The sequence below is a fragment of the Marmota monax genome, unplaced genomic scaffold (assembly GCF_021218885.2).
Source record: "Marmota monax isolate L192 unplaced genomic scaffold, Marmota_monax_Labrador192_F-V1.1 WCK01_AAM20220418_F8-fsc00086, whole genome shotgun sequence".
Lineage (NCBI taxonomy): Eukaryota > Metazoa > Chordata > Mammalia > Rodentia > Sciuridae > Marmota > Marmota monax.
In genome coordinates this window covers 4,605,381-4,630,927 of record NW_026693086.1, presented here as the reverse complement: position 1 = coordinate 4,630,927, position 25,547 = coordinate 4,605,381, and the positions used below count along the sequence as shown (strand labels likewise).

The 25,547-nt window shown below is 56.6% G+C and overlaps 1 protein-coding gene across 1 annotated transcript in view; it reads left to right on the top strand.

The window, feature by feature from the left end:
- Gsg1l (GSG1 like) overlaps window positions 1-25,547 on the top strand; it is a 170,310-nt gene that overhangs the window by 127,902 nt on the left and 16,861 nt on the right. Inside the window, exons 4-5 of the mRNA XM_046454586.1 lie at window positions 14,354-14,465; window positions 24,149-24,316. Coding sequence (XP_046310542.1) covers window positions 14,354-14,465; window positions 24,149-24,316 — 280 coding nt within the window. The remainder of the gene's footprint in view (window positions 1-14,353; window positions 14,466-24,148; window positions 24,317-25,547) is intronic.

The following is a 25,547-nucleotide window of genomic DNA, read 5'->3' as shown; positions in this document are numbered from 1 at the left end:
AGATCCAACAATTCGAGAAGTACATTTTAAAAGTTATAGAAAGGTAGATACGAATGGATTAAGATATACCTGGAAAATACAAACCATGGTAATCTGGGTTAATAATATTGTTATCAGAACAAATAGAATCTAAGGGCTGGGGTTGTGGCTCAGTGGCAGAGCGCTTGCCTAACGTGTGTGAGGCCCTGGGTTTGATTCTCAGCACCACATATAAATAAATAAAATAAAGGTCCATTGCCAACTAAAAAATATTTTTTTTAAAAAAGAATAAATGAATTTAAGACCGAAAACAAAACCCCAAGAGACAAAGCACTTGCCTACCATGGGCGAGGCCCTGGGTTTGATCCTCAGCACCACATAAAGATAAATCAATAAATAAAGGCATTGTGTCCATCTACAACTCAAAAAACTAAAATCCCCAAACTATATTGATCTGCATCATGTGGGGTATGTGTGGGAGAGAGAGAGAGAGAGAGAGAGAGAGAGAGAGAGCGCCGGTGGAGCGTAGGGGCTGGGAAAGACAGACTGCCCGTGGCCGATCCTGGCTGGGGCTGGAGGGGCGCCCCAGGCAGGGCAGTGAGAGGTCTGGACTCTGCCGTCTGTGTTGGGCCATGAGTGTGGCCCCCCGTAACACCCAGGAGGGGAGAACCTTCCCCAACCCCACCAACCAGCTGAGGCTCAGGCTGGAGGGGTCTTGCCTGCCCTGGTCAGGTGTGGCCCGGGCCCCAGCTCTGTCACCTGCTCCTGCTGTTGCTCTGCGCGTACCCATTATCTGTGCCTTCCTGGTGACGGTAGCACGAGCTTAGCAACTTGAAACTGAACACAGTTATGGGCTCACAGATCCGTGGGTCAGGAGCCTGGGACTGGCCCTTGGGGTGCTCCGCAAGGTCACGGCCAAGGCGTTGGCCAGAGTGGGATCCTCCCTGGGGCTCGCTGGCCAGAGACCACCCCAAACCTCCTGAACCTTTGGTTCCTCGCCACGAGGACCCCAACGTGGCTACTGACTCCCTCAAGCCGCCCCGGGGTGAAAGGCTCCTGCAGGAGAGGTGCCACAGCCTTAAGTCAGGTAGTCTTATACACTCTGTCACCTCTTCATGTCTCGTTGACGGTGGCAGTTCAGGGGAAACATGAAGTGAGGGCCTGGGGGTGCCCTAGGATCTCCCCACCACACCTTCATAAATGGCAGCTTGGCAGACTTGGTAGAGAGCTCCCTGGGACTGAAAGCTAAATGGTGTGTGATGTGTTGGGTCCCCTGTGAGACCCTGAGATGTTCTAGGCCACTGACTGCTCTGGGCTGGAGGGTCTCCACGGTGGATGAGGGGACACTGACATTTCTGAAACATAGTGAACTTGGCCTCCAAAGGCCACAGCCACGGCCACTGGGGAAGGGCCTGGAATCTGAGCCTGCAGAGAGGAAGAAGTAAAAAGATAAGTGAATGTCTAGAGCAGTGGAAACAGTAAGTGCAAAGGCCCTGCGGCAGGAATAAGCTGGGGGCCTCCAGAGACAAGGAGACCAGAGATTGGAGAGGAGTGGAAGAGGGCAGAGGGTGGGAGGTGAGGTCAGCGACGAGGCAGAAATCTCCTTTGCCAGAACTTTAGCTACGGATCCCCTATTGGTGGATTTTAAAGCCGTTTCCCACACTTTCGTATAATAATACCCTTGTCTGTAAGTCTTTGCCGGCACACGCAAATGTACCTCAGGGTAAATTCCCGTGGGGGAGCTGCTGGGTCAAAAGGAAACTGCATATTTCGATAACTCCGAAGAGGCGGCGACCCCGTTGGCCCCTCTGTGGGTCCTCTGTCCTTGGTCCCTCCCTGGACTCCGTGTTTCCCACGAGGAGCTGCTGCTGTCCCCCTAGGCGCCTGCCTTTCCTCTGTCCCCAACCCCCTCCCTTTAGACGCCAGCTGTGGAGTCCAGGGCCCTGGAGGCCCCCTCCCCTTGGGGAAGGGTCTCCTCGCCCACAGTGTTTTCTGTGCGCCCCCCCCCCGCGGTCCTCCCCCCAAGGAGGTGGAGACTCCCCCCCCAGGAGGCGGGGACTCACTCTCAACCCCCCAGGAGGCGGAGACTCTCCCCCCCCAGGAGGCGGGGACAGTGACTCTCCCCCCCCAGGAGGCGGGGACAGTGACTCTCCCCCCCCCCAGGAGGCGGGGACTCACTCTCAACCCCCCAGGAGGCAGGGACTCTTCCCCCCCCAGGAGGCGGGGACAGTGACTCTCCCCCCCCAGGAGGCGGGGACAGTGACTCTCCCCCCCCAGGAGGCGGGGACTGCTCCTTGTGGCTATTGTGAGGCGCTGAGTGAGCCTGTGCCTGCCACCGTTTGTCTCTGGGAGGTGGCGGCTGGCACCGAGGACAGGGACACCCTGCCTGGAAGGAGGGGCCGCTCTCCCGGTCCTCCTCCCTCTGACAGAGCCAGGCTGCGCGCGGCGTGTGACATTGCCCGGCCTGGAGGAGCCTGGGGGCCGAGGGCTTCCCCACGACCTCCGCTGCTCTGCAGATGTGGGTCCCCGAGCAGTGGCACCACGCAGACCCCGGGGCGTCCCAGACCTACGCCCCCGTCTGAGCCAGAGGGAGCCTGGCTGGGGCCACCTGCGGGAGTCGCAGGACCCCTCAGAGGATGGCAGGAAACTCCACCCCGGGCCCACGGAATACGCCAGATAGAAATTGCCGAGGGCCTTGAGCAGGGGCCCCAGGGCCAGTGGGAGTAACGGCAGTGACATCCAGGCCAGGTGTGAGGTGCCGGAGGTCCCCTGGGCGCTGCCCTCCCTGTCCCAGGCAGCCTCAGAGCTGCTCCGCCCAGGGCCGGGCCTCAGCGTCCCCGCGGACCTCAGTGCAGCCCCGTCCTCCTGCCCCCTGGCCAGGTGTGGGTCTGGGTCCCAGTCCTGAAGGGGACACAGCTCAGATCCAGTCCCAGGACAGAGGTGGCCGCCAGAGCCTGCAGTCCACCTGTTTTCCACCTGTTTCTGGGTCCCTCCGTGAGCCCTGGAGCCAGAGGTCAGGGGAAGCCCAGGGGCCGGCAGAGGAACTTGGGGCTTTGGACGTGAGGCTGACAGTGTCGCCCAGCCCCAGACCCTCTGGTGACTCCTCAAGGGAGCATCCCCCCACTCCCCGCCCGGGGTGTGACGCTGAGCGGCCCCGTGCCCTTCCTGCCTTGCTCTTCTCCCCACCGTGGCTTCCTTGGCTCAACCACCGCCCCGGCCACCCTCCCGTCCCCTCCTGTCCCCTTCTTCCCTGCGTAGCATTAATAAAACTCAGAGTTTTAAAATTGGCTCACGGTTTTATTTTCTGTCTCCTTTCGTAAGAGTCTCAGCTTCACGCGGGCAGGAAAACTGTCTTGTACGTTCCTCTATTTCCTGGACCATGGAGAGAGCCTGCCATAAAGTAGATGCTTAATAAACATTTGTTGAATGAATGAACGAAGAGGCGGCGATGGGATCACCTGGACTCAGGCTCTGGCAGACTTCATGCTGTGTTACCCTTGGATAGGTTGCTTTGCCTTTCTGAGCTTTGCTCTCTCCTGTGTCAAATAAGCTGTGACCAAGCCTCACCCTCCTGGGATAAGGCTAGGATGGCGCAGGACTCAGGATGGTTGCGTCTTTACAAACCGTGAAGCGCCCCGGGTGGGGGAACAGCCTCTCTTGGCTCTCTGGAGGTTCTGCAGCCACACGGCTGCTCCATCCGTCATTTTCCCCATGCACAGGCAGCTTCCTGAGGACTGGAGCTAATTGGCTGGTATCGCAGCCCCGGGCAGGGAGGTGGCGCTCAGGGCACTGGGAGCCCAGCCGGCCAGAGCAGCAGGTTGGCGGTTCGGCTAATTCAACCCCCCGAGCAGGGAGGGCCGGGCAGGGCGGCTCCTGGGGCTCCCCAGGCTGGCAGGGGTGAGGAGGGGCCTGAAATTCCAGTCCCCAACCTGTCACGGGTTGCTTCGTGCAGGTCAGGGGACCCACACCTGAGATGGGGACCCAGGGACCATTCCTGCCCGGAGCCCCGGCCTGTGGTCAGACCTCTGCGGAAGGGGGGGTTAGAACAACAGACCAAGGCAATCAGAGGGACAGAGGGGATTGACACAGCCTCCCTCTCGCTCCACCTCCCGGATGTCCCCCCTCAATGTCACCCCTGCACGGGCCCCGAGTACCCTGTGGACTTAGCCTCGCCTCCAAATCACTCGGGGTTGTTTTTGGAAACTGGAATTTATTCAGAAAGGGAACCTCAGGTCCCTACCAGAAACATAAGGCCAGTGTCACTTCAATAAAGAGCAGGTGACTATGAAAGCCATCGGGGTCAGCTTGGCTGCCTCGCCCCGGGTCCCAAGGACATCCGCAGCACTTGCAGTCACATCTGGATGTCACATCAGGGCTGTGTGTGCTTGTGTGTGGCTCCTAATGGGCAGAGGCTGGGGACACTGCTAAGCATCCCTCGGTGCCCAGGGGTCCCACGGCCAAGGATCTTCTGTCCCCAAATGCAGGGAGGGCTGAGGCTTAGAAATGGTGGCTTTAAATAGGTCCGAGTGGCCCAGAGGGGCACCTGGGCTCTGGGCAGCTCTGACCTGGTCAGTCCTGTGTCTTCGGGGCTCTGCTCACTCCTCCTCCACGGGGGACCCCAGATGTCACTTCCATTCCACCGTCATTTCGGCCCCTGCCCTCCTGCGGTGCCAGGACCATTTTAATTTTTAATCTTTCACTCCCAGAAATGGCCTGGGCAGCTAATTCCATGATTTTACCAGCTCTCAACCGTCCTGGTCGAGAGGACCATCGGGAGAGCCAAGAGGGCACCTGAGGCACGGCAGAACCTGTGCAGGGCCCTGTCCCCTGTGCTGCATCTGCAAGACGCCCCCACTCTCCCGACCGCGATCTTAATAATGGCACACGGTGAGCTGGTGCCGTGGTCTGCAACCCAGTGACTCGGGAGGCTGAGGCAGGAGGATCAGAAGTTCGAGGCCAGCCAACCAGGACGCACTGAGTAGGTGCCAGCTCTTTGGGGGACATGTAGCCCTCGGGATCATCCTGTCTTCCCTCCCCTGCCTGCCCCACCCCCCTCCCTTCCCCCAGTCCCCGGCTCCCTGTCCCCTAGGCAGGTGGCTTTACCTGGCTTCAAGGTGGACGACGGAATAGCAATGGCCGCTGCTTGACCTTGCAAGTCCCCAAACCCGTGTCCTCACACACCTCATGTCAGCTTTTGAAGTCCCCAAAGCCAGAAAATGGCCCTTGTACCCCAGGTCTCCTGCAGCTGTGCCCTGACGCCACGAATGTTTTACCTCTGGTCACCCAAGTGAGGAAGGAGACGGGCGGTGGAGAATATGGGTGTCCAGCACCCGCTCACCCGGGCTGCCAGTCCCCGGGGCCACGTTCTCATGGACCATCCTGGAGCCCCACCTGCAGGGCCTGGGTCTTTTCATCACCTTGGGGCTGGGTGGGGGTGGCTGGGTAGAGAAGGAGGGTCCCCCTTTAAATGTCACCTCCGATTTGGGCCACTCCACTGTAAAAGGCAGAATCCAAACAAGAGGGAGGGGGTGACTCAGGTGGTCTGAGAGGAGACCCTTCTGGACAGGGCAAAGGCTCTGGAAGTGAGAAGTTGCCATCCCGCCCGTCCCTGGTCCTCGGAGGCCAGAGCATGAGATCAGCTGAAGTCGGAGCTGGAAGGTGGAGGTTACGTGTGAGGAGCAACTTTGAAAACCCCGAAATACGCTACCAAGAGAGGCTGCGGGTTCTCTGGAGAGTGGCTAAAAATAGCTCCTTCTTTAAAAATAGGTCTGAGCCTTTCAACAGCCCTGGCTCCCGGCCGGGGGAGGGTGTGCAGAGCAGGCGACCGGGTGCACGCGGTGTGCCACCCCCCCACCAGGCTGAAGGACACCGCCGTGACAGCCTGACAGCCTGTGCTCTCCGCTGGGGCCAGCAGCTGGGGCTGGGGTCGGTGTGCATAAGGGATTTATCTTATTTTCCCTCTGCCTCCCGCTGACGGTCTCATGGACACCGACACTTTCCCTCTCCGGGAGGCTGCGGTGGGGCAGATGGGAACTGGGTCACTCCAAACAGCCTCCTCCAGCAGCGCCCAGATCCCCCCGGGCCCTCCCCGTTCCTGACTTTCCGGGGTTGGGGGGTTTGCTGATACCCAGGCATCCTGGCCGCCCACCTGCCCACCCCTCCTGTACCCCACTCCTTGGGTGGAGCGTCCTGTGCTGCCCCTCCTGAGCCCCGTGGCCTCCGATTCTCTCCAATCCATTCACCACTCAGCAGCGAGGCCCCGGGTTCCATCTCCAGTGCCGCAAAAAAAAAAAAAAAATGCACCCAACTTATAGTGGTGTCCTCAGGGTGAGGCTAGGTGGCTTAGAACTGCCCATCAAGTGCCCTGCTTAGCCCTCCGTGGCCTCCCTCCCCTCCCCGCCATCCCTACTTAACCTCCTCAAGCCAGCCTCCTGCCTCGGCCTCCCCAGTGGCTGGGACCACCACACCAAGCAGGGAGCCTCTCCTGGCCTCCCCAGCCGGCCAGCCCTGGGCTTCTCTGACTCAGGGTGGAGCCTGGCTGTGGCTGTCCCTCCTGTCCCCCTGGGAGCACGGGGAGGCCTGGCCACTTGCCCCAGTCGCTTTCCCTCCATCGACAAGAAAGTCCTGGTGCATCCCACTGGGCTACCCGCCACGCGTCCGTAAGAGCAGTGAGTTTTCCTGCAGCTGTCTGTCCTTCCATCCTGCCCTGCCCCGACAGACCAGGGAGGGGTGGACGGAGCCCGCGTGGGGTCCAGCGAGGGCCCATGTCGGGTGGCACTGGGGGACGACAGGAGCCTGTTCCTCCAGGAGGGTGTTGTCCTGAGCCCTGCCCAGGCCTGAGCTGGAGAGGGAGCTGTGGGGGGGACGGGGAGGGGTCAGTCCTGCTTGTCACAGAACAGGAGGAGCAGAGGCAGGGACACCAAGTATACGTGAGCAGGTCACTCACGAGACACTCAGATCTCGAGCGTTCGTGTCCCAAGGGCACAGAGCAGAGCGATTCGTGGGTTCATGGCGCTCCCGACGCCTCACCTCCAGATGGACAGTTCCGTCATTCCTAAATGGGCCACCCCCTGGTGACACCTGTTCTGGCTCCAGGTATCCTCTGCCCGAGACATGCAGGTAAGGGTCACAGCTGCTCCACGGGAGAATGGTCTTGCCCGTGTCCCCAGCGCAGCAGCACGTGCTGGCCCCAGGCTTGTGGCCCGGCTCCAGGGCTCCCTGTGGTCATGCCCCCCAAGGGGACAAGAAAGAGGCAAAGAGATGGGGGGAGGGCAGGGCCTCTCACCCCAGGCTCCTGCCCCAGGCCAGCGGTCCCTGCCCTCCCTGGCTCCTCGCTGTGGTCTCAGTTAATTCAGCAGGTACCTGAGCGGGGCGTCCTGATTTGGTCTGTGGCCTCTGGGGTCTGTGGCCTCTTGCTGGCCTGCCTGGGCCTGTATGTGAGGTCACCACCCATGGCCCCGGGTCCTGCTTCTCCCCATCCCCCGCCCTGGAGGGTCCAGACCAGCTCCCGACCACAGGAGGCTGTGGATTTGGGCGCTGGGCTCCCGGGAACAGCCTGGCGTCTTCGGTAACGATCCCTACCGTGGTCAGTTCATCAGCCACCTCCCGACACCGTCCCTGAGGGCAGCCTGGAATTCACAGGAGACATCCAAACAGCCAGGCAGGTGCCAGCCGGGTCCTGGAATCTGGGTCGCCCAGCAGCCCCTGCAGCCTGGAGCGTGTGTCCTCAGAAGGTGTCCTGGGGACCTGGGTCCAGGTCTCGGGGATGCCCAGGCACCAGCGCCCCACCCCCCAGGGACGTGGCGAAGGATGACGGGGGCGTCCCCACTGGCAGCCCTGTGTCACCTGAATCCATGGCCTTGCTGCCTGAGCTCACTTTGGAGCACAGGTCTCCCAGGGCTGGGGACACTGCCCAGCAAGTCACGTGCCCTTCCTTGGTTGTACTGCCCCCCCGGCCCTCGAGCCTCCCCACTGCCAGCCTCCCCTCTGACCTTGCCTCACCGGGGCTCCCTGGCGAGGAGCGAATCTGCCCTGGAGCTGGAGTCTCACGTTCAGGTTCCTGGTGCCCCGAGCCCCTGGCCAGGCGTCCCAGCCCTGTGTTCTAGAACCTTCTGCGACCTTCTCTTGACCCTGCCTCTAGGATCGCCCCCTCGCTGCTCTGCTAGGATCCCATCTCCCTCTGCACGTGACCCCCGGGGTAGGCATGGAAACCTCCTCGACCCCCACAGTTAAATCCCCCCTGTCCCCGTGCCCTCTGCTGCCACCGCCCCCTTTCCTGATGCTCCGGTGGCAGGGTGCTTGGAGGGTCTCCTCAGTCGTTTTCTGTCCTCTGCTCCGCCTGTCTCCACGGGCTGAGCTGGAGATGGAGCCAGTCAGGGTCCCCAAGGACCTCCTTGTTGGTACCTCCGATGGTCTGTCCCTCCCCTGCCCCCAGCGTCCCCCGCCAGCCCCTCTCACTCCGCATAGGCACTACTGTCACCTTGGCCCAGGGCTCCAACTTGGGACCCTTCCTTCCCTTCCTCTGTTGTCTCCTGTAGACACACAGATTTTTTTGTCATCCCTGAGCTGATGACTCATGCACTGAAGTCCCCGCTCTGGCTACTCCAGGAACCCCGGCTCCTTCGCTCAACGGCTCACTTGATATCTCTGCTTGGATAGAAAACAGGCATTTCAGGCTAATGCAGCCCCCGAAGGATTCCACCCACCCAACTTCCTCCTCTCTCAGCTTCTTAGTAAATGGCACCACCCTCTGCCCAGTTGCTCAACCCAGAACCCTCGAGTCCACCCTAGATTCTGAGAAGCCCTCACCACCCATCTCAGACCATTGCAAGTCTGTTCATTTCCTGTCCAAGGCCTTTTTCTGTTGCTGTAACAAAATGCCGGACACTGGGGAATTTATAAAAAAAAAAAAATAGGAGTTTATTTGGCTCAGGGTTCTGGAGGCTGGGACCATGTCCAAGGGCATGGAGCGGGCTCTGTCTGCACCTGAGGAACACAGAGGGTATCACATGGTGAACCAGAGTGAGGAGCTAGTTCGGGCATCTCTTCTTCCTCAAGCCACTGAGGCCATCAAGCCCCGCCCCATGACCTCAGCTACTCCTACTTACCTTCCAAAGGCCCCACCTCCACACTCACTAGCGTATGGATCCGGGCTTAGGTTCCTAACACAGGCACTTTGGGGGAACGCATTCAAACCAGAGTGCCCAGTCTTCAAGAGCTGCCACCAACTCTGGTCCAAGCAGCCCAGCTCAGCCTGGCCTTGCGATGTCCTCTCCTCTGGGTCCCTTCTTCCCTCCTCCCCCATCACCATCTGTCTCCACCCAATGCAACCGACGGTCATTTGTTCATTCAACAAACACATCAACTATCCACTGTGTACCAGGCACAGGGCGAGGTGCTGGGGACCTAGTGGGAGGCAAAACAGACCAGGGCCGCGGCGTGGCGTGCGCCGTGCGTCTCAGCTCCGTGCGCCTTCACCACTCCAGAACACTTAACGAGGGCTCCCGCGTGCCCAGGGCTGTTTTAAGTGCAAATACCTGTGTGTAATAAGAACTGGGATGCATTCCGCTGTCGTTTATTTCTTAAAAAATCAATTAAAAAAATAAAGAAGATCACTTTCTGTGATCCCGGCCCTGACCACAGACTCGGCTCTCAGTCTGGCCGGCGGGAGCAGCTGGGAGTCTCGGGGCAGCTCGTCCTGCTCTGGCCTCTGGCTGGCCCCCCACCAGCCCGGCTCTGGGCCCTTGACCTCATCCTGCACCCCGAGGGTTCTCAGGATCCCCCCTCGAGCAGCGAGGACCTGTCCCCACCTCAGGATGAGGCTCAGGTGCCCCAACGCAGTGGGAAGTCTCTTCCCGATTTGGAGGCCCTGGGAGCGTCCCTCCAGCTGAGGACACTCGGGACAGACCCTGCCGCGGACCCCGCTGGACAGAACAAACTCACGTCTCACAACGAGACCGAGGGCCCATTTTTCGAAGCAGACTCTTTAAAATGCGATCACGGAGTCTCTCCGAGGTGTCTCTGAGTGAATTGTAATTTTCATTTATTGAGTTTTCCTAAAGCCCGGCCTTTCCTGTTTGGGGATGAATGGAATTCAATTTAGGAATCGATGCTTTTCTCAACTAAGATTTTGGGAAATCAATTATTCCGCAGCAGGCTGGGCCTCGCCTTCCGGGCGTAGCTGGGAGGTGTCACATGAAGATACCGCGGGTCACGTCTCCCCGGTCCTTCCAGAAGGCCGGCTCCGCTCAGCCTCACTTCCCTTCCTCGCCGAAGCTCCTCAGATGTGCCTGCCCACAATTCCCATTTTACAGATGGAAAATCTAAGGAACTGGGAAGTCAGGTAACTCTCCAAGGAGCCGGACTGGCTGGGCATTCTGCTGGATGGGACCTGGGTCAAGTGATGGGCGGGAGAGATTCAGAGGTCCACTGGGGCCGGAGGGGCCTCTCTGATATAAAGCTTAAAAACAAAACAAAACAAAACAAAAAAACGACTGGGGGTGTGGCTCAGTGGGAGCCGCCGAGGCCGTCGTAATAGCCGAGGACCTGGAGAGCGAGGAGAAGGACCGTGTCCATGCCCTGCCTGCCCGGGGCTGGCTCCTGGGGAGGGCAGCCCGTTCGAGACCAAAGGAGCAGAGATCTGCCCTGGATCACGGAGGACACCAAGGTCTGATGACTTAACCAGTGTGGCACTGTCACAGGAACAGAGACAGAGGGGCCGGTGGGACAGATCGATGACTCGGGAAACAGGGCTTGGGGGACGCTTGAGGATCCCTTATCCGAAATGCTCGGGACCAGACGTGCTTTGGATTTTGGATTTTTTTCGGATTGGGGAATATTTACGGACACGTGGAGAGCCATCTCAGGGGTGGGAGGGAGCCAAGTCCCCACACCAGCTTCTTGCCTGTTTCCTCCACGCCTCGGACACTCGGCCGCAAGATGATTTCCTCGATGGTTTTAACACACCTGCGCCTGGACTGCAATGTGTCACGTGGGGCCGGGTGGTGGTGTCAACTCAGTGCCCAAAAGATGGTTAGATTCTGGAGTATTTTGGATTTTCAGGTTCTGGATGCTTTCAGACCTGTACAATGGAGTCGTTTAGAGTCAGTGAGGAAAGAAGGGACTGTTCTGTAAGAACTCAAGGCAATTTGTTAATTGAAAAAAAAAATGCAAAACTTAAGTCTTCTCCACGCCTCCCGTCCTCTGCAAATCCTCCAAGTAAATTCCTGACGGATTAACATCAACATCTCTGGGTCCGTTAGAAAAATATAGGAGACCGTGTGAACGGTGTTGGTTTTCTTAAAGTAGCTCCAGGAAGCCAAGACCACAAAGGGAAAGACAGATATGTTCTGCACCAACTTCAAAAACGCGTGACCAAATCGAGATGTCCAGCCGAGGGGAGATGGAGATGGAGACATGCCGCGTCCTGAGAATGGAATGTTTTTTTCCTGAAATAAAAAGGAAGGAGCTATCAGGCCGGAAAAGCCAGAAACCTGAAATTTATGTTGCTAGTTGGAAAGAGTCAATCTAAAAGGCGACATTGTGTGCAACTCCAGCGCATATGACCCAAACCGTGGGGCAGGAAAAAGATCAGTGGTTGCCAAGGGTTTGGTCCGAGTTGGATGAACAGGTGGGGCCCAGGAGACTTGCCACAGAGTATTCTATTCTGGATGAGCCTGTCCTGATGGGCTCAGGTGGATGGATACATTTGTCAAAACCCAGAGAATCCACAGTAGAAAGAAGGAACCAGATCATGAAGGATGGGTCTCGGTCACAGAGTATCGATATGCGTTTATCCACCGTTACAGAAGCGAGTCGTGATCCATAAGGGAAAACTGCACAGGCCCAGAAAGGGGTTTATGGGAGCTCTGTGCTTCATGCTCAGTTTTTTTAAATGAACCTAAAACTGCTCTTAGGAATGTTTAGCAGGGCACGGAGGTGCATATTTGTAATCTTGGCGGCTCAGGAGGCTGAGGCGGGAGGATCACACATTGGAGGTCAGCCTCAGCAACTTAGTGAGACCTTGTTTCAAAAAAAAAAAAAAACAAACAAAAAAATGACTGGGGATGTGGCTCAGTGGCAAAACACCCCTGGGACCATCCCTGCTACCAAAAATAAATAAACTTTATCAGTTTTTTTTTAATGTGCTATACAGGAGGAAAGAGAAACACTGGGCCATCAACCGTCCGTGCAGAGATAGGGTCAGTATCCTGTATAGACAGAGTCCTCAGCGAGTGAGAAGGAAGCTGACTTTTCAAAAGCACGTGCTCACAGAGACGTTGACAAAGGACACGAGCGGTGCATTCCCAGAAGACAAAATAAAAACGGTCAAGAATCAGGTGAAGCCGCCCAGACTCACCTGTCACAAGGGAAATACAAAACCCCAAATGCTGGGCTGTCGTTTTTCACCATGTGACAGGCAAAAATTTTCAGGCTTTATGTTGGTGGGGGTTTGGGTGAGTCTTTGGGGACCTCAGCACCTGTCATTGTCACCCTCCTCCGTTCCTGGACTTCCTGACCCAGGACGTCCACACGGCCCTGAAAAGGCGCCTCCCTCTGAGGTCAGAGAGCACCGTGGAGTGACCCTGGCTGAGACTTGGCAAGGTCCAGTCCCCCGTCTGGGTGGGGCCTGGGCAAGTGTCGGGCGGGAGAGACACAGAGGTCCACTGGGACCGGAGGGGCCCCTCTGATCTGCCCCAGGGACTCCGCATTGGTTGCATGGGGACTAGCAAATGCTACAAATTAGGGCACGTCCCCCTTTTCCTTTTTATTTTGATTTTTTCAGATTTGCTGAACATTCACCTCGCACCCTGGAAGGCAGGGTGTCCCCCCCTCCCCAGGCTGGTTCGGGACTCGAGCCTCTTTCCCTCTTCGCTTCTGTCTCTCTTGTCCCCACTCCTGTCCTTACCGCCACCCTTTCTCTGGCCACCTCTTTAGGAGTTAGGGAAGTGGTGGCGGGGCCAGCCAGGCGAGGGACAGGAGCATTCCAGGCAGCCGAGCCATCCACAGTGCGACCTCGGACCGACTTTACCACGAGGAGCTTTCATTTTCTTTCCTTTGAAATAGGAATGATCAGAATCGGAGCCGCCACAGACAGCTCGCAGGTGTGACTGCCTCAGTCAGGGAGTGGCATTCACAGACTGTGATACGACCCGCTCCCTGTAGCAATGTGCAGTGGGCAACCTGGACAACGGTGCATGGGCCCTAATCATGCTCCTTACTTCGGCGGGTTGTTATGAAGATGAGAAGAGAGAACGTGGGAGGTGAAGGCGTCTGACTGAGGGCCTGGCATACAGGAGGCGCACAAGCATGGTGGCTTGCTCACTCTATCCCTGCTTCCTAAGCTTAACTCCGTGTCACTTAGCCACATGCTGTGGTACCCACGAGGGCTCCAGCCACCCCAGTCCACACACCCGCTTCCCGCAGAGAAGTGCCCCGCTTTGAAAGAACCCTGGGCTCTGTAATGACTCACGTGCACTTGGCACCAGGCACCGAGGCCTCCTGCCTCTAGTCACTGGTGACCCAGCGCACCTGCCGTCATCCTCATTTGGGGGTTGATGGAAAGATTTGAGGCTCAGAGAGGTGAAGTGCCTTGCCCAGGGCCACACAGGAAAAGTACCAATGGAAGACAATTCACATTCGGATCCCTTGAGGCCAAAGTTTCTCCAAGCCAGAGCTTCTGAGCCACACAACTCACATTATAATCACTGCACCCACGGGCACATACACGGAACTGATTTTTTTTAACCAAGTAATATTCCACTCCTGCTACAGTTGACGGTACCAGATGGCTCCTCTCCTTTTTTTCTTGGGGGGGAGGATACTGGGATTGAACTCAGGGGCCCTCACCCACTGAGCCCCATCCCAGCCCTATTTTGTAATTTATTTAGAGACAGGGTCTCACTGAGTTGCTTAGCACCTTGCTTTGGCTGAGGCTGGCTTTGAACTCGTGATCCTCCTGCCTCAGCCTCCCGAGCCATGTGCACCATATGCCCAGCTAGTGAAGACCTGCAGTTTGAAGGACACGCCCCAGGCTGCTTGTCCCCGGAGACCTTAGAACATAGGCAGCAGCACACCATGGCCGTGGGCTGAATCCGGCCCCCTGCCTGCTTGTGTAAATAAAGTTTTATTGGGACACAGCCAGGATTCTCACTTACACAGTGCACAGAGACCAGACCTGAGGCCATGTACTCACCGGCCCTTTACAGAAAGGCTTCCGACCGGTGGCTGCCCTTGACCTCACCTGGGCTCTTTGACCTGGAAAACCCTCCCTCCCCCGGGCGCCTCTCTCCCGGCAGGTGGCTCAGGGCCCTGGGGCTGGGGAGCGAGGTCCCCTCTGGCTTCTCTGGTGCTGACCCCTCTGTCCCGCCCACAGGCCTCCTGGGAATGGTCGCCCACATGATGTACACTCAGGTGTTCCAGGTCACCGTGAGCCTCGGCCCTGAAGACTGGAGGCCCCATTCCTGGGACTACGGATGGTCCTTCTGGTGAGTGGCGTTACTCCAGGTGACAGCCTGCGAGGCCCAGAGCCCTGGGGCCTGGGGGGCTTCAGAGGCCCGGCCAGGCGGGCAGGAGCCACGACAAGGACTCAACAGGCCCCAGAGCCAGGCAGGGTTCCAGACCACGGCCCGCGAGTCACAGCCGGCTCACCCCAGTTCCCAGGGGTCCTCGGGCTCCGTGTCCTGTCCACATTTTTAAACCCCTGAAAATAAACCAATAAGGAATGTTCTGGGCCAGGTGAGGGTTAAGGAGATTGAGAGTCCAGCGTCGGTACACAGTCCTCCTCGGAGCACTGTGGGGTCTCATCTGTGACCACTCTCACACGACATCCCCAGCCCCGAGCGTTGTCACGGAGACCAAATGGTCCACGGTCTAAAATGTCTACTCTTGGGCCCTCGGCCAGCCGCTGTCCTTGGCCAGCTCTGGGAGTGGAGATGGGAGCCCGTGGGGCCTGGGGTCCCGGGGCCGGGGAAGATTCTGGTGGTCCCCCAGGGTAGGAGGGAGCCCTGGGTACAGGGGCTGGGTCAGCGCCTCAGAGTTCCACGTGCAGAAGAAAGAAAAGTCAGGGGACCTTTGCCTGTGGGTGGACACAGGGTGTTTATTCGTTCCTGTAACGGAAAGATCCGGTGGCTCCACGGGGCTCTCTGCCCCCGGAATGGGAAAATCCACCCGCCTGAGTCCAAGCAAGGAGGAGAGGCCGCGGATCATGGCGCCAGAGGGCTGCTGAGCCTGGTGATGGACAGCATCACGCCTGCTTCTCCCTCTGAAGGGCTTGGGTCATTTTGTCCGTCTGGATTTGCCACCAAGGCCAGGGACAATGCCATGAGCTTATTGGCCCTGCCCAGCCAGGTCTGCCTCTGGAGCTAGGAATGAGTCCAAATCTCTCAAATGGCAAAAGATTGGAACGGATGCTGATGAGCTACCGCAATGTCTGCTTCAGGTTCAGCTGGATCCAGGTGACCAGGTGCTTCCATCCAAAGCTCAGTCTTTCTCCCCCGCTTTCCTGTTTTGTTCCGTGTGTATCAGCTTCGTCCTCAAGCAGCTTCCCCCAGGTGGTGACAAAGATGGCACCTAGTGCATTTCCAGGCTTGCCTATCACAAATGTAGCGAAACCAGCAGAGAGATGGCTTCTTCCCAATATGGTCAGAAACACTTCCATTGGCTCAGTGAAGTCACGTGACCCTCCTGGAACCAATGAGAGAGGCTTGAGTCTCCTAGTCAAAAAGGATTTACCTTAAAGGGGCCTTGACCTGTTCACACCATCCCTCTTCCCACAAGCAGAACCATCCCAGGGAAACAGCTTGGCTCTGGCCCCTCTACCTTCCCTTCCTTGAGCAGTTCCTTCTTACGACCTTGACCTTGGAACACAGTCACCCTGACCCAGAGAAGTGGACAAAGGAAGGGGGCTCACGTTTGAGAGTGGGCCGTGTGCACTGGAGTCGTGAATCATAGTGGAGCACAAGGCACAGAGAAGTCAAGGAGTCCAGCCTCGGGGTGAAGCACGTGGGCCTGGCACGGAGCAGGAGCCTGGTGACACCAGCACGTGACGAGGCCCAGAGCTCAGGGTCACCACTGTCCCCTCCACTGAGGGACGACAGAACGCGTGTCTAGCCAGGCTGGAAGGCCATGGGGACCAGGCTCCTGCTTCATCACAGCGGTGACCACCAGTGACGCTGTGACCTTGAGCCTGGGTAAGGCCACCGCACTCACTGCGAGCTGTGGGACCCAAAGGGCCACATCTGGGGAGCCTCCTGCCTGCCCTTCCTCCACCTCTGCCCCTCTGTCCCCAGGCACAAGAAGACCTGGGCCCCGGGCAGCAGGCAGCGTGTGGCTCCAGGGATGGAGGTGGTGGACCAGCCCAGGACACCAGCTGTGCCCAGCTGCCTCCCCTGCCCTGGACCCCAGGGGAGGAGTCGGTATCCCCACTTCAGGGATTAGGAAGCTAAGGGACATTCAGGTCTGTGGCCCCAAGTCACGTGATCAGCCTCGGAGGCTGCAGGTCACAGCCCTGGGCTGAGCCCGCAGGTTAGTTTGGCCACCGGGTTCTTTAAGTTTGGTCTGTGACATCCCCAAGGTCAAGGGTCCACCTCGATGCACAGATTTCCGTTTGTCCCTGCCCTTGGGACATCTCCAGGCCCTGACTGGCTTTGTACCCGGCATCTCCATCTGGGCCTCGCCTGCCCCAGGCCCCACCTGTCCCTCCTGCCCCACACTCCCCACCCCCTTCCCTCAGTGGCCCGCCTGGCCCTGCTCGGTTGTCAACATGGCAGGGGGTGGGAGTCCGTCCGCCGCCTTCTGTTCTGCATTCGGGCTCCACGGAGAGGAGGGCAGGTGGCCTCTCGGGCCCAGCACCCAGGGACCCCCATCCAGAGCAGACACGCCCTAGACCCATGGAGTGGGAGACCATGTGATCTAGGAGCCCAGAGGAGTTAAGCAATCTGTCCCAGGTCACAGAGCAGAGAGTGGCACAGTGGTCCAGGAGCATCCTTCCTCCTGGGCGCCTCTCTGCACCCGACGCCCAGGCTCTGTGGAGCCCAGGGCCCTCACGGCGGCCTCCCCCCTCTCCAGCCTCCCGGGCCCTGCGGAATGGGCAGGGCAGGCTCCTTCCTCGGTGGGGCCTCCAGCTGCCCCTCCCTCCCTGCAGAGCTGAGCTGGCGTCGGGGCAGCTGATCCTTAGTGGGGCAGGGCTGCTGCTGCCCCCAAGACCTCAGGGGAGACTTACTTTGCTGTGCTTGTCACCGCGGAGTGGCTGCGTGGTCAGCAGGAAGCTGCCTTTACTCCTCCCCCGCGGGGCTCTGGCCTCCTTTTCTCTGGGACCAGGACGGAGAGGGAGGTGGCTGCCCGAGGGGCCCTGAAGCCGTGGCCGGATCAGCTGCGCCCTAGGGCCTGTGGGGTTCAGCTCCCCACCTGCTGACTCTTGGGCAAGAAGGGCCAGGCTCGGGGCTAGTGCCCTGCTCCACCCCAACAGGGAACCTGGGCTTCTCGGGCCTCCCTCCTGGTCACTCACCATCTTCCCACGGGGCAGGGCCGGGAGCGCTCATGTGGATCTGCAGCCGCTCCTCAGCCCCCCTCCGCCCCTCCCCCTGCAGCTCCTAGAGGACAGAGTAGGTGGACAACCACCCCTTCCTCGTCACCCCTCCCCTCTCCTCCCCAGTGTCCACTCTCCCCCAGCTCCCAAAACCAGGCCATGCACCCACAAGTCTCATTGCACCAGCTCAGAAATGCAAGCCACAAACTCCTGGACGTGTTCCAGCCTGAGTTTTCAAGGTCCTCACTGTCCTGTGAGGGTGCCCTCTGGGGCCTGAGGGCGAGAGGGACAGGGAGTTGAGGGCTCGTGGACAGAGCCCCGAGCCCCTCAGCCACGCGGACACCAGAGGAGCATTTCCATATCTGTTTTTAGCTGTTTTCATTGGATCTGCATTTATTCACTCACCCCTCAACTATTTATTGAGCACCTACTATGTGCCAGGCACTGTGCTAGGTGCCAAGCGATCGCAGTGAACCGAACAAGGCTCTCGTTTTCCTAATGCTGACATTTTGGAGTGTGAGAGGAGATGGGATGATCAGAAGGAGAAACGCTCAGGAATTCCACTTCCAGGAAGTCGGAGTCGACATTCTTTTCCCCTCTTCCTCCTGCTCAGCACAGCTAGAATCCTTGGGTGTTAACACAGTAAACAAGGAGACTCTGGGAGGTGGATCAGGGAATAATGCTTTGGTGAGTTCTGTCATCCATCCCAGACTCCGGCTGAAGTTGGAAACTCAGAGATGCCCAAAGGCACAGAACAAAACAAACAAGTGAATCCACCCCGACCTGGGCCAGCAAGGGATGGGGAACCCATCTTTGCTTTAATGAGGCAGCTCAACCTCCCTGTTTACCCACGTTCTGCCAGAGTTGGGGGACCCACCCACTGGACAGTAAAAAGCCCCACCCTCAGTGCAGTGGAGGCCACATGCCTCCACCAGGCAGTAGCTAGGAGAGCCTCCTTCTCCCAGCTGGTACCTGTCAGAGGACAAGCAGAGGATTTTTGCCTAACGGTGATGAGACCACTGCTCCTCCCCATGTGTCAGTGGAGGCTGCTTCAGGGGCTGTAATGAAGGACCCTTGCCCCTCCCAGCCAGAGGCCTCATTGGAGCCAGAACCCAACCCTGCTTAGCATTAACCAGGAGTCATCTCCATCTTAAATGCCAAAGGTAGCCCAGCGGGAAATCCAGACTCCCACCCTTACCTGGAAGTGACCAGGCAGAGCACCCCTTCCACTCAGCACGGCGTCAGAGGAAGTCGGCTAATGCAGAAGGTTTACACACGATCCAGAGTCTCACAAAACATACCCCAAAATGTCAAGATTGCAGTTGGAATCACTGACCATCTCAAGAGCCAGGGAGATCCCAACTTGAATAGAAAAAAAAAAGGGCAGTCAATGTGAAAGAAGGATCAAGGCTTGCCGTTGGAGAAAATGCCCGTTTACTGAGGAACAGCTCTGCATATTTATAGAGCCGGGGGGGTTGACAGTTGGCATGGGGTGCTTTTTGAATTGGTGGGTAAGGATCAGGTGAGCCAGCGGGGCTAGTCTGATTGGTGGGTAAGGATCATGTGAGCCAGGGGGCTCACCATTGGACGGCTCTTCTTGGGGGATGGGGAAGTTAGTCTTTGGAGCCAGGATGACTCCCAACACAATAGACCCCAATATGGAAATGAGAGAGATGTTGAAATTATCTGATAAAGGTTCTAAGGCACTTGTGATAACAATATGCGAACAAACAATTGCAAACACCCTTGACAAAATATGAAGTCTTCAGAAAGAACTCAAAGATATGAAGAAAAATTGAATGGAAAGTATAGAGTTGGAAACTACAATGACCAAAATAGAAAATGGATTGGGAACAACAGATGAAGGACTCAGTGGAATCAATGAGAGGACAATGTACGTGACCCCATCTCTGAACAAAATACAGAAAATAGACTTAAAACATGAACAGACATTGGTGTTCCAGAAGGAGAAGAGAAAGATGGTAGGACTTAAAAAGTACCCAAATGATGGCTGAAAACATCCCAGATTTTATAAGACATGAATCAACAGAGTCAAGAGATTAAATAGTAGAACCCAAAGAAAGCCATACCAAGACACATCCTAGTCAAACTTAAAAACTTTTTCTTTCAGAAATTAGAAGAGGGAACATTTTACAATTTAAAAGTTGATGAGATGCGTATTATCCTGTGCTTTGGACAAGTGTTTTTGCTGCTGTGACCAAAAGACCTGACCTCTTGGTTTCAGAGGTCTCAGCCCAGGGACTGCCAACTCTGTGGCTGCAGGCCAGGGTGAGGACATCATGGCAGAAGGGGGTGGATAAGGAAAGCAGCTTGGGACATGGCAACCGGGAAGCAGAGAGAGAGCTCAGCTCACCAGGGACAAAAGGCATGCTCCCCATGACCTGCCCCCTCCAGCTGCACCCCACCTGTCCATGGTCACCCCCCAGTTAGTCCATTCAGGGGGATTAATGTGCCGATGAGGTTGAGGCTCTCCTGACCCAGTCACTTCACCCCGAGACTTGCTTGCGTCGTCTCACACCTCAGCTCTTGGGGGACACCTCATATCTGAACCCCAACATCCCGACATCAGAGCAGACAAAGACAGTGCCTGAGAGAGAACCACCAACTAGTGGTTTCTCATGAATATAGATGTTAGAAATCCTTAATGAAATAGTAGCCAACGGGGAGTCATGAATATTTATAGAGTGGATTTTATTTTAGGATGAAAGCTGGTTCAATATTTGAAAATCAGTCAGTGTCCGCCACCCTGTTAACAGGCTAAAGAAGAAAAAAAAAATCACAAGATCGTATCAATTGATGAAGAAAAAGAATGACATAATTTGAAATCTATTTACAACTGGAAAAAAAGAAAAACATCTCTCCCAGAAAATTAGGAGTAGAGGGAATTTCCTCAATGTGATAACTAACATCTACAAAATACCTATAGTGAACATGGTGCTTAATGTTGAAAGACTGAATGTTTTCTGATGAATGTCGGGAATACCACTGTTATTCAAAATAGTGTGGAAGTTCTAGCTAGTGCAATAAAACATGCAAAGGAAATAAGACTCATGCAAGTCAGAAAGGAAGAAATAAACTCTGCCTACGTGTAAATGACAGAAAATGTAGAAAAATCTAAGGAGTCTACCCCACAAAATGCTTAGACCTAATCCCAAGCACAATCTTAGGATCTGAGATGAAAATACAAAATCACTTATATTTCTATAAACTTAACAATGAAAATTTGGACCACACAACTAAAAACATGATACCAAATGCTAAAAAAAAATATGAAATGGGCTTCAATTCCACAATTCCATAGGACTTGCATGCTGAAAAAAAAAATCACAACATACCAACGAAAGAAATAAGTGATCTTGATAAACAGAGAGACATACCATGTTCATGGACCAAAACACTCCACATAGTGAAGCTACCAATTCATACATTGGCAAATAGGTTTCATACAACACCTGTCCGTTTTCAGCAAAATTTCCTTTAGAGATAAATAAGAATATTCTGAAAATTATATGGAAAGGTGAGGAAACTCAAATAACAGAAACAATTTTGAAAAAGAAGAATGAAATGAGGTGGGACAGTTCTACCCAATTTCAAGACTTATTACATACTTCTGGTAATCCAGGCTGAGTGATACTAGAGCAGAATAAGGCACCTAAAAATAGACCCAGATAAGTTGCCCAACTAATTTTGACAAAGGTGCAAATTAGTTTGGACCTAATTTTCACCTTTCCAACAAATGGTGCTGGAGCTATTAGACACGTCTAGGAAGAAAAATCAGCACTGATCTAAATTCCACACCTTCTCCAACAATTAATGCCAAATGGGTCACAGACTTACATACAAACTATGAAACTTTTAGAAAAGTACAGGAGAAAATCTTTGGGCTCTTGGACGAGGCCAAGAGTTCTTAGACTAGACATCAAAAGTGTAAAAGGGAAAAACTGATCAATTAGATTTCCTCAAAATCAAACCTTTTGATTTTGTAAAACAGCCTTTTAAGAAGTTGAAAAGAGCAGCTACGGAAAGGAAATATTTACAAATCACACATCTGACGAAGGACTAAGGGGTAAGCTCTCTAGAGACCTCCCAACACTCAACAGTCAAGAAAAACAAAATCATCCAATTAGAAAATGGGCAAAAGAACACACATGTTGTTAAAGATGATATACAGAGAGCATATCAGCAAGGGAAAAGTTGTTCAATTCCATTAGCAATTGGGGAAATGCAAACTAAAGTTGCGATGATATTACGGCACATCTATCAGAGTAGCTAAAGTGAAAAACAGCAGCAACAGCAAATGCTGGTGAAGATGTGAAGAAATTCACACATCACCGTTGAGAATGCTATTCAGCAATGTAAAGGAACTGTGCATCTACACGATAATTTGGATGAGTCACCGGAGAAGTATGCTGACTGGACAAGCCAATCCCAAGCATTCAGACTGTACGATTTCATTTATATAACATTCTTGAAGCAATGAAACTCTAGAAATGAAGAACAGATTAATGGTGGTCAGGGATTGATTGGGTGAGGTCACTAATGGATGTGCTTAGAAATGGCAATAGGAGGGATTCTTTGTGCATATTTAGAATTCCCACCCCCCTCCCCCAAAATAAACACTCTGCGCTCTCATGATTGACAGGCCCAGGGATAATGGCTTCCACTCCTTTATGACCCTGTTTTCTCTTGGTTCGGCTTCATGATCGGGCTGGGTGGTGGCGAGAGGGTCCCTGCTGCTCCTGGGCCACCAGCTTAGCACTCTTGTAGGAAGATGAGCCCTGTTTCCCCAGAGCTCCCGCCAAAGTCCTGAGATTGAGTTTCCTGGGCCTGACCAGGGTCATGTGCCCATCCTTGAACCAGGGTTGAGGCTGGAGAGAAGCCGCAAGCTCATTGGCCGGGCCTGGGTCACATGCTCACCCCCCGGGGTTGGGGGTGGGGCTCCTCTGCACCTACCAGGTGACCTGTGAGGAGTGCAGGGGTGACCCTCCCAGAATCGGGGCCTGTTAGCCGAGAGTGGGATGGACCCTGCCCCACGGTCCCCCCCGTCAAGTTCTGAGTTTTCATGGCACCAACATAAAGAGACACCTTGAGCCTCGGGGGAGAGGGTGATTGGAGCCCCTTGGCCCAGATGTTCAGCCCTCGTCCAGTCGTCTGTGAGTGGCTCTGGGTGCTGGGCTTTGGTGGACAAGGAAGTTCTTAGAAAGGCCAGGCCCATGTCCCCAAACTGTGTTACAAACACACGGGGCGTCTGGGAGACCTCAGTGAGCTTCTTATCACAAAGGACCTGGGGGAGCTATTGGCGGGTTTGGCGTTGAAGGAAATAGATGATTATTGGCGATTCCTCTGAGAAAGGCCGAGTCCTCGGATTTTCCCTTGCTCTGTCGTTCTGTGAAGCTGGCCAAAGAGTCTCAGTGGGCGCAGGAGGTGGGCTACCCTGACCTTGGGAAGTGCTGGGGGGTGGTGTCCAGAGACCAGCTTCCGAAGGCCGCTGTGCTGCTCGGGAAATCGGGCAGAAATTGGCTGTCATAATCCCTAACCTCAGAGCAGTGTCAGATCTGAGTGAGCCGGTCCCCGGGAGCCCCAGGGGCTGGGACAGTGCAGGGCTGGAACAGCCCCATGGAACCCCTGGGGTGGAGGAAGCCAGTCCTCAAGACAGAGACTGGAAACAGGGACCAGAAACCAAGTCAGGCGGGGCTGGAGCCGGGCAGGGCCCCCACTCCTGGAACCGAACACAAACGCAGCTTTGGTCACGGGAATCGGGCACGAAGCAGTTTCTAGAGTTGACGCGTGGCCAGCTGAGACCCCGAGCTCACCCCTCCCTTCCCTCTCTGTCCTGGGGTGGACAAGAGACTCCCCAGCTTTGGGCTCAGCACCCCCGTCCAGGGAGGGCAGCCCAGCCTCCCCGCCACCCTGGGAAAGACACGGAATAGGGACCAAGCAGGTCCCTGTGACCACAAACCATGTCACAGAGAAGCAGGGAGCGGGAAGCCTGGTGATAGTGACCACAGTGACGAGAGCCAGCTTCCCGAGCGCCTCCTCGTTCCATTCCAAGATGTGTTCTGTGGGCCGTCGTGATCCATGTGACAACCCTGTGAGACAATGCCATTGTGAACGTCCACCAAAGTGACACAAAGAATGTGAGGCCCAGAGGCTAGACATCGTGCCACACGTGAACAAAAGTTCTCATCTCCTCCTCCATCATCCCCTCCCGTTAATCCCCATCCTCACGCCAGTGTCCAGTGTCCCCACCTCCCACAGGGAGTGGCCCGTGGTCTGTGGATGCCCGAGGCCACCTCATGTCTCTGTGCCTCTGCCTGGATGTTCCCTTCAGGGATGCCCTTTCCAGACGCAGGTGTGACCTTCCTGATGCCAGCCCCCTGGGACAGGATGACTCGCTGTCCTCCTCCCTCCCCTCTGGGAGCGCTGTCCACGGTGCAGTGGACCCTGACTCTCCCCAGATCCCACTGGGAGTGGGCGGCCAGGTCTTGTGCTGTCCTCAGCCGCATCTGCTCAGGGTGTGGCCCAGAGGGGACAGGCACGAAGCCCCGGTGAATGTGGGTGTGTGCGTAGGTTTCCTGTCCCCTGCGCCCTCACGGTGGCGTGTCCCCGATCTCTCTGCAGCCTGGCGTGGGGCTCCTTCACCTGCTGCATGGCGGCCTCTGTCACCACGCTCAACTCCTACACCAAGACGGTCATCGAGTTCCGGCACAAGCGCAAGGTGTTTGAGCAGGGCTACCGGGAGGAGCCGACCTTCATCGACCCCGAGGCCATCAAGTACTTCCGCGAGAGGTCAGCGCACACGGGCACCTCTGGCCACCTTTGGGAAACCAAAGCTCGGGGTCTGGCCTCAGCAGGCGCCGGGGCCATCCAGAATCGGGAGTGACGGACAGGGGGGTGGGGGGGGAGGGGAAGGGGGAGGGCAGGCAGGGGGGAGGGCAGGTGGGGGAGGGTGGGGGGGGAGCCTTCTGGATTCCACTGTGTTGAAGTCCTGAGCTATTTAATGCTCTGTGGGCCGTGGAGTCAGCTCGGGCTTAAGTGACCAGACCGTGGGAAGCCGCGAGGGGGGCCAGTTTGAGCACTTGCCGTTTGGCCCTGTGCTACTTAATCCAAGTGCCCAACCCAGATTCCTTCCCGGGCTCTGTCCTGGCCACAGGGGGATGGCCCTGAAGGTCAGGGACTGCATCTGGTCACCAGTCTTCAGAAGCCAGATGGGGACAGAGGAGGTGACAGTAGAGGGTGGTTAGATGGGTGGACTGGTGGGTGGGTGGACGAGTGGTCAGTTAAGTAGGGGAGTGGACGGTGGCTGGGTGGGGGTGGCTGACGCTGTGGATGAGCAGGTGTGAGGATGTGAGCAGGGGTGGGTGGGAGGGGAGTGGGTGGACGGATGATTAGGCGAGTGAGAGGTGAATGGAGGGAGGGAGGGGTGAGTGGAGGGACAGACAGGCAGAGGGGGGACGTCAGGATTTCAGAACCTGGGGCCACCCCGAGGAGGAGCCAGGACACCTTCTCCTGTGCCCACTCAGACCTCGGCTGCCGGACCCCGGCCTGTCGGAGCCCCCCCTGAGGAGTTCAGTGCTGCTCAGGGCCCCCTCGCTCTCCGCTGCTCCCCCCTGGCCCTGGGGACAGCTGCCATGGCCACTCCTTGCCCAGTGCCAACTGCACCCCCCAGCTGCCCCAGCCCCTTCCCTGGCTCATTCTGCACCCCCAGAGCACAGCCCCCGGCCGCAGCCTGGGCCACTCGCAGGGCCCTGTCTGCCCCACCCCCAGCCCCCTCCATCAGAGGCCGTGACAGAGCCACTCGACCCACGTCCTGGCACACAGCCTGTCCTGCTGGGTCCTGGCGCACTCGGCCTGACCTGTGGGTCCAGGAAGAGCCGAGCTGGGCCTGGGGTCCCTGCTCCCAGAGCTGGGGACGGAGCCCAGGGCCTCCCCGAGCCACACGCCAACCCCCTGAGGGGGCACAGCTGAGAGTCTAGTCCTGAGCCGCGGCGGCATCCCGCCTGCCTGCGCCAGGCCCCAG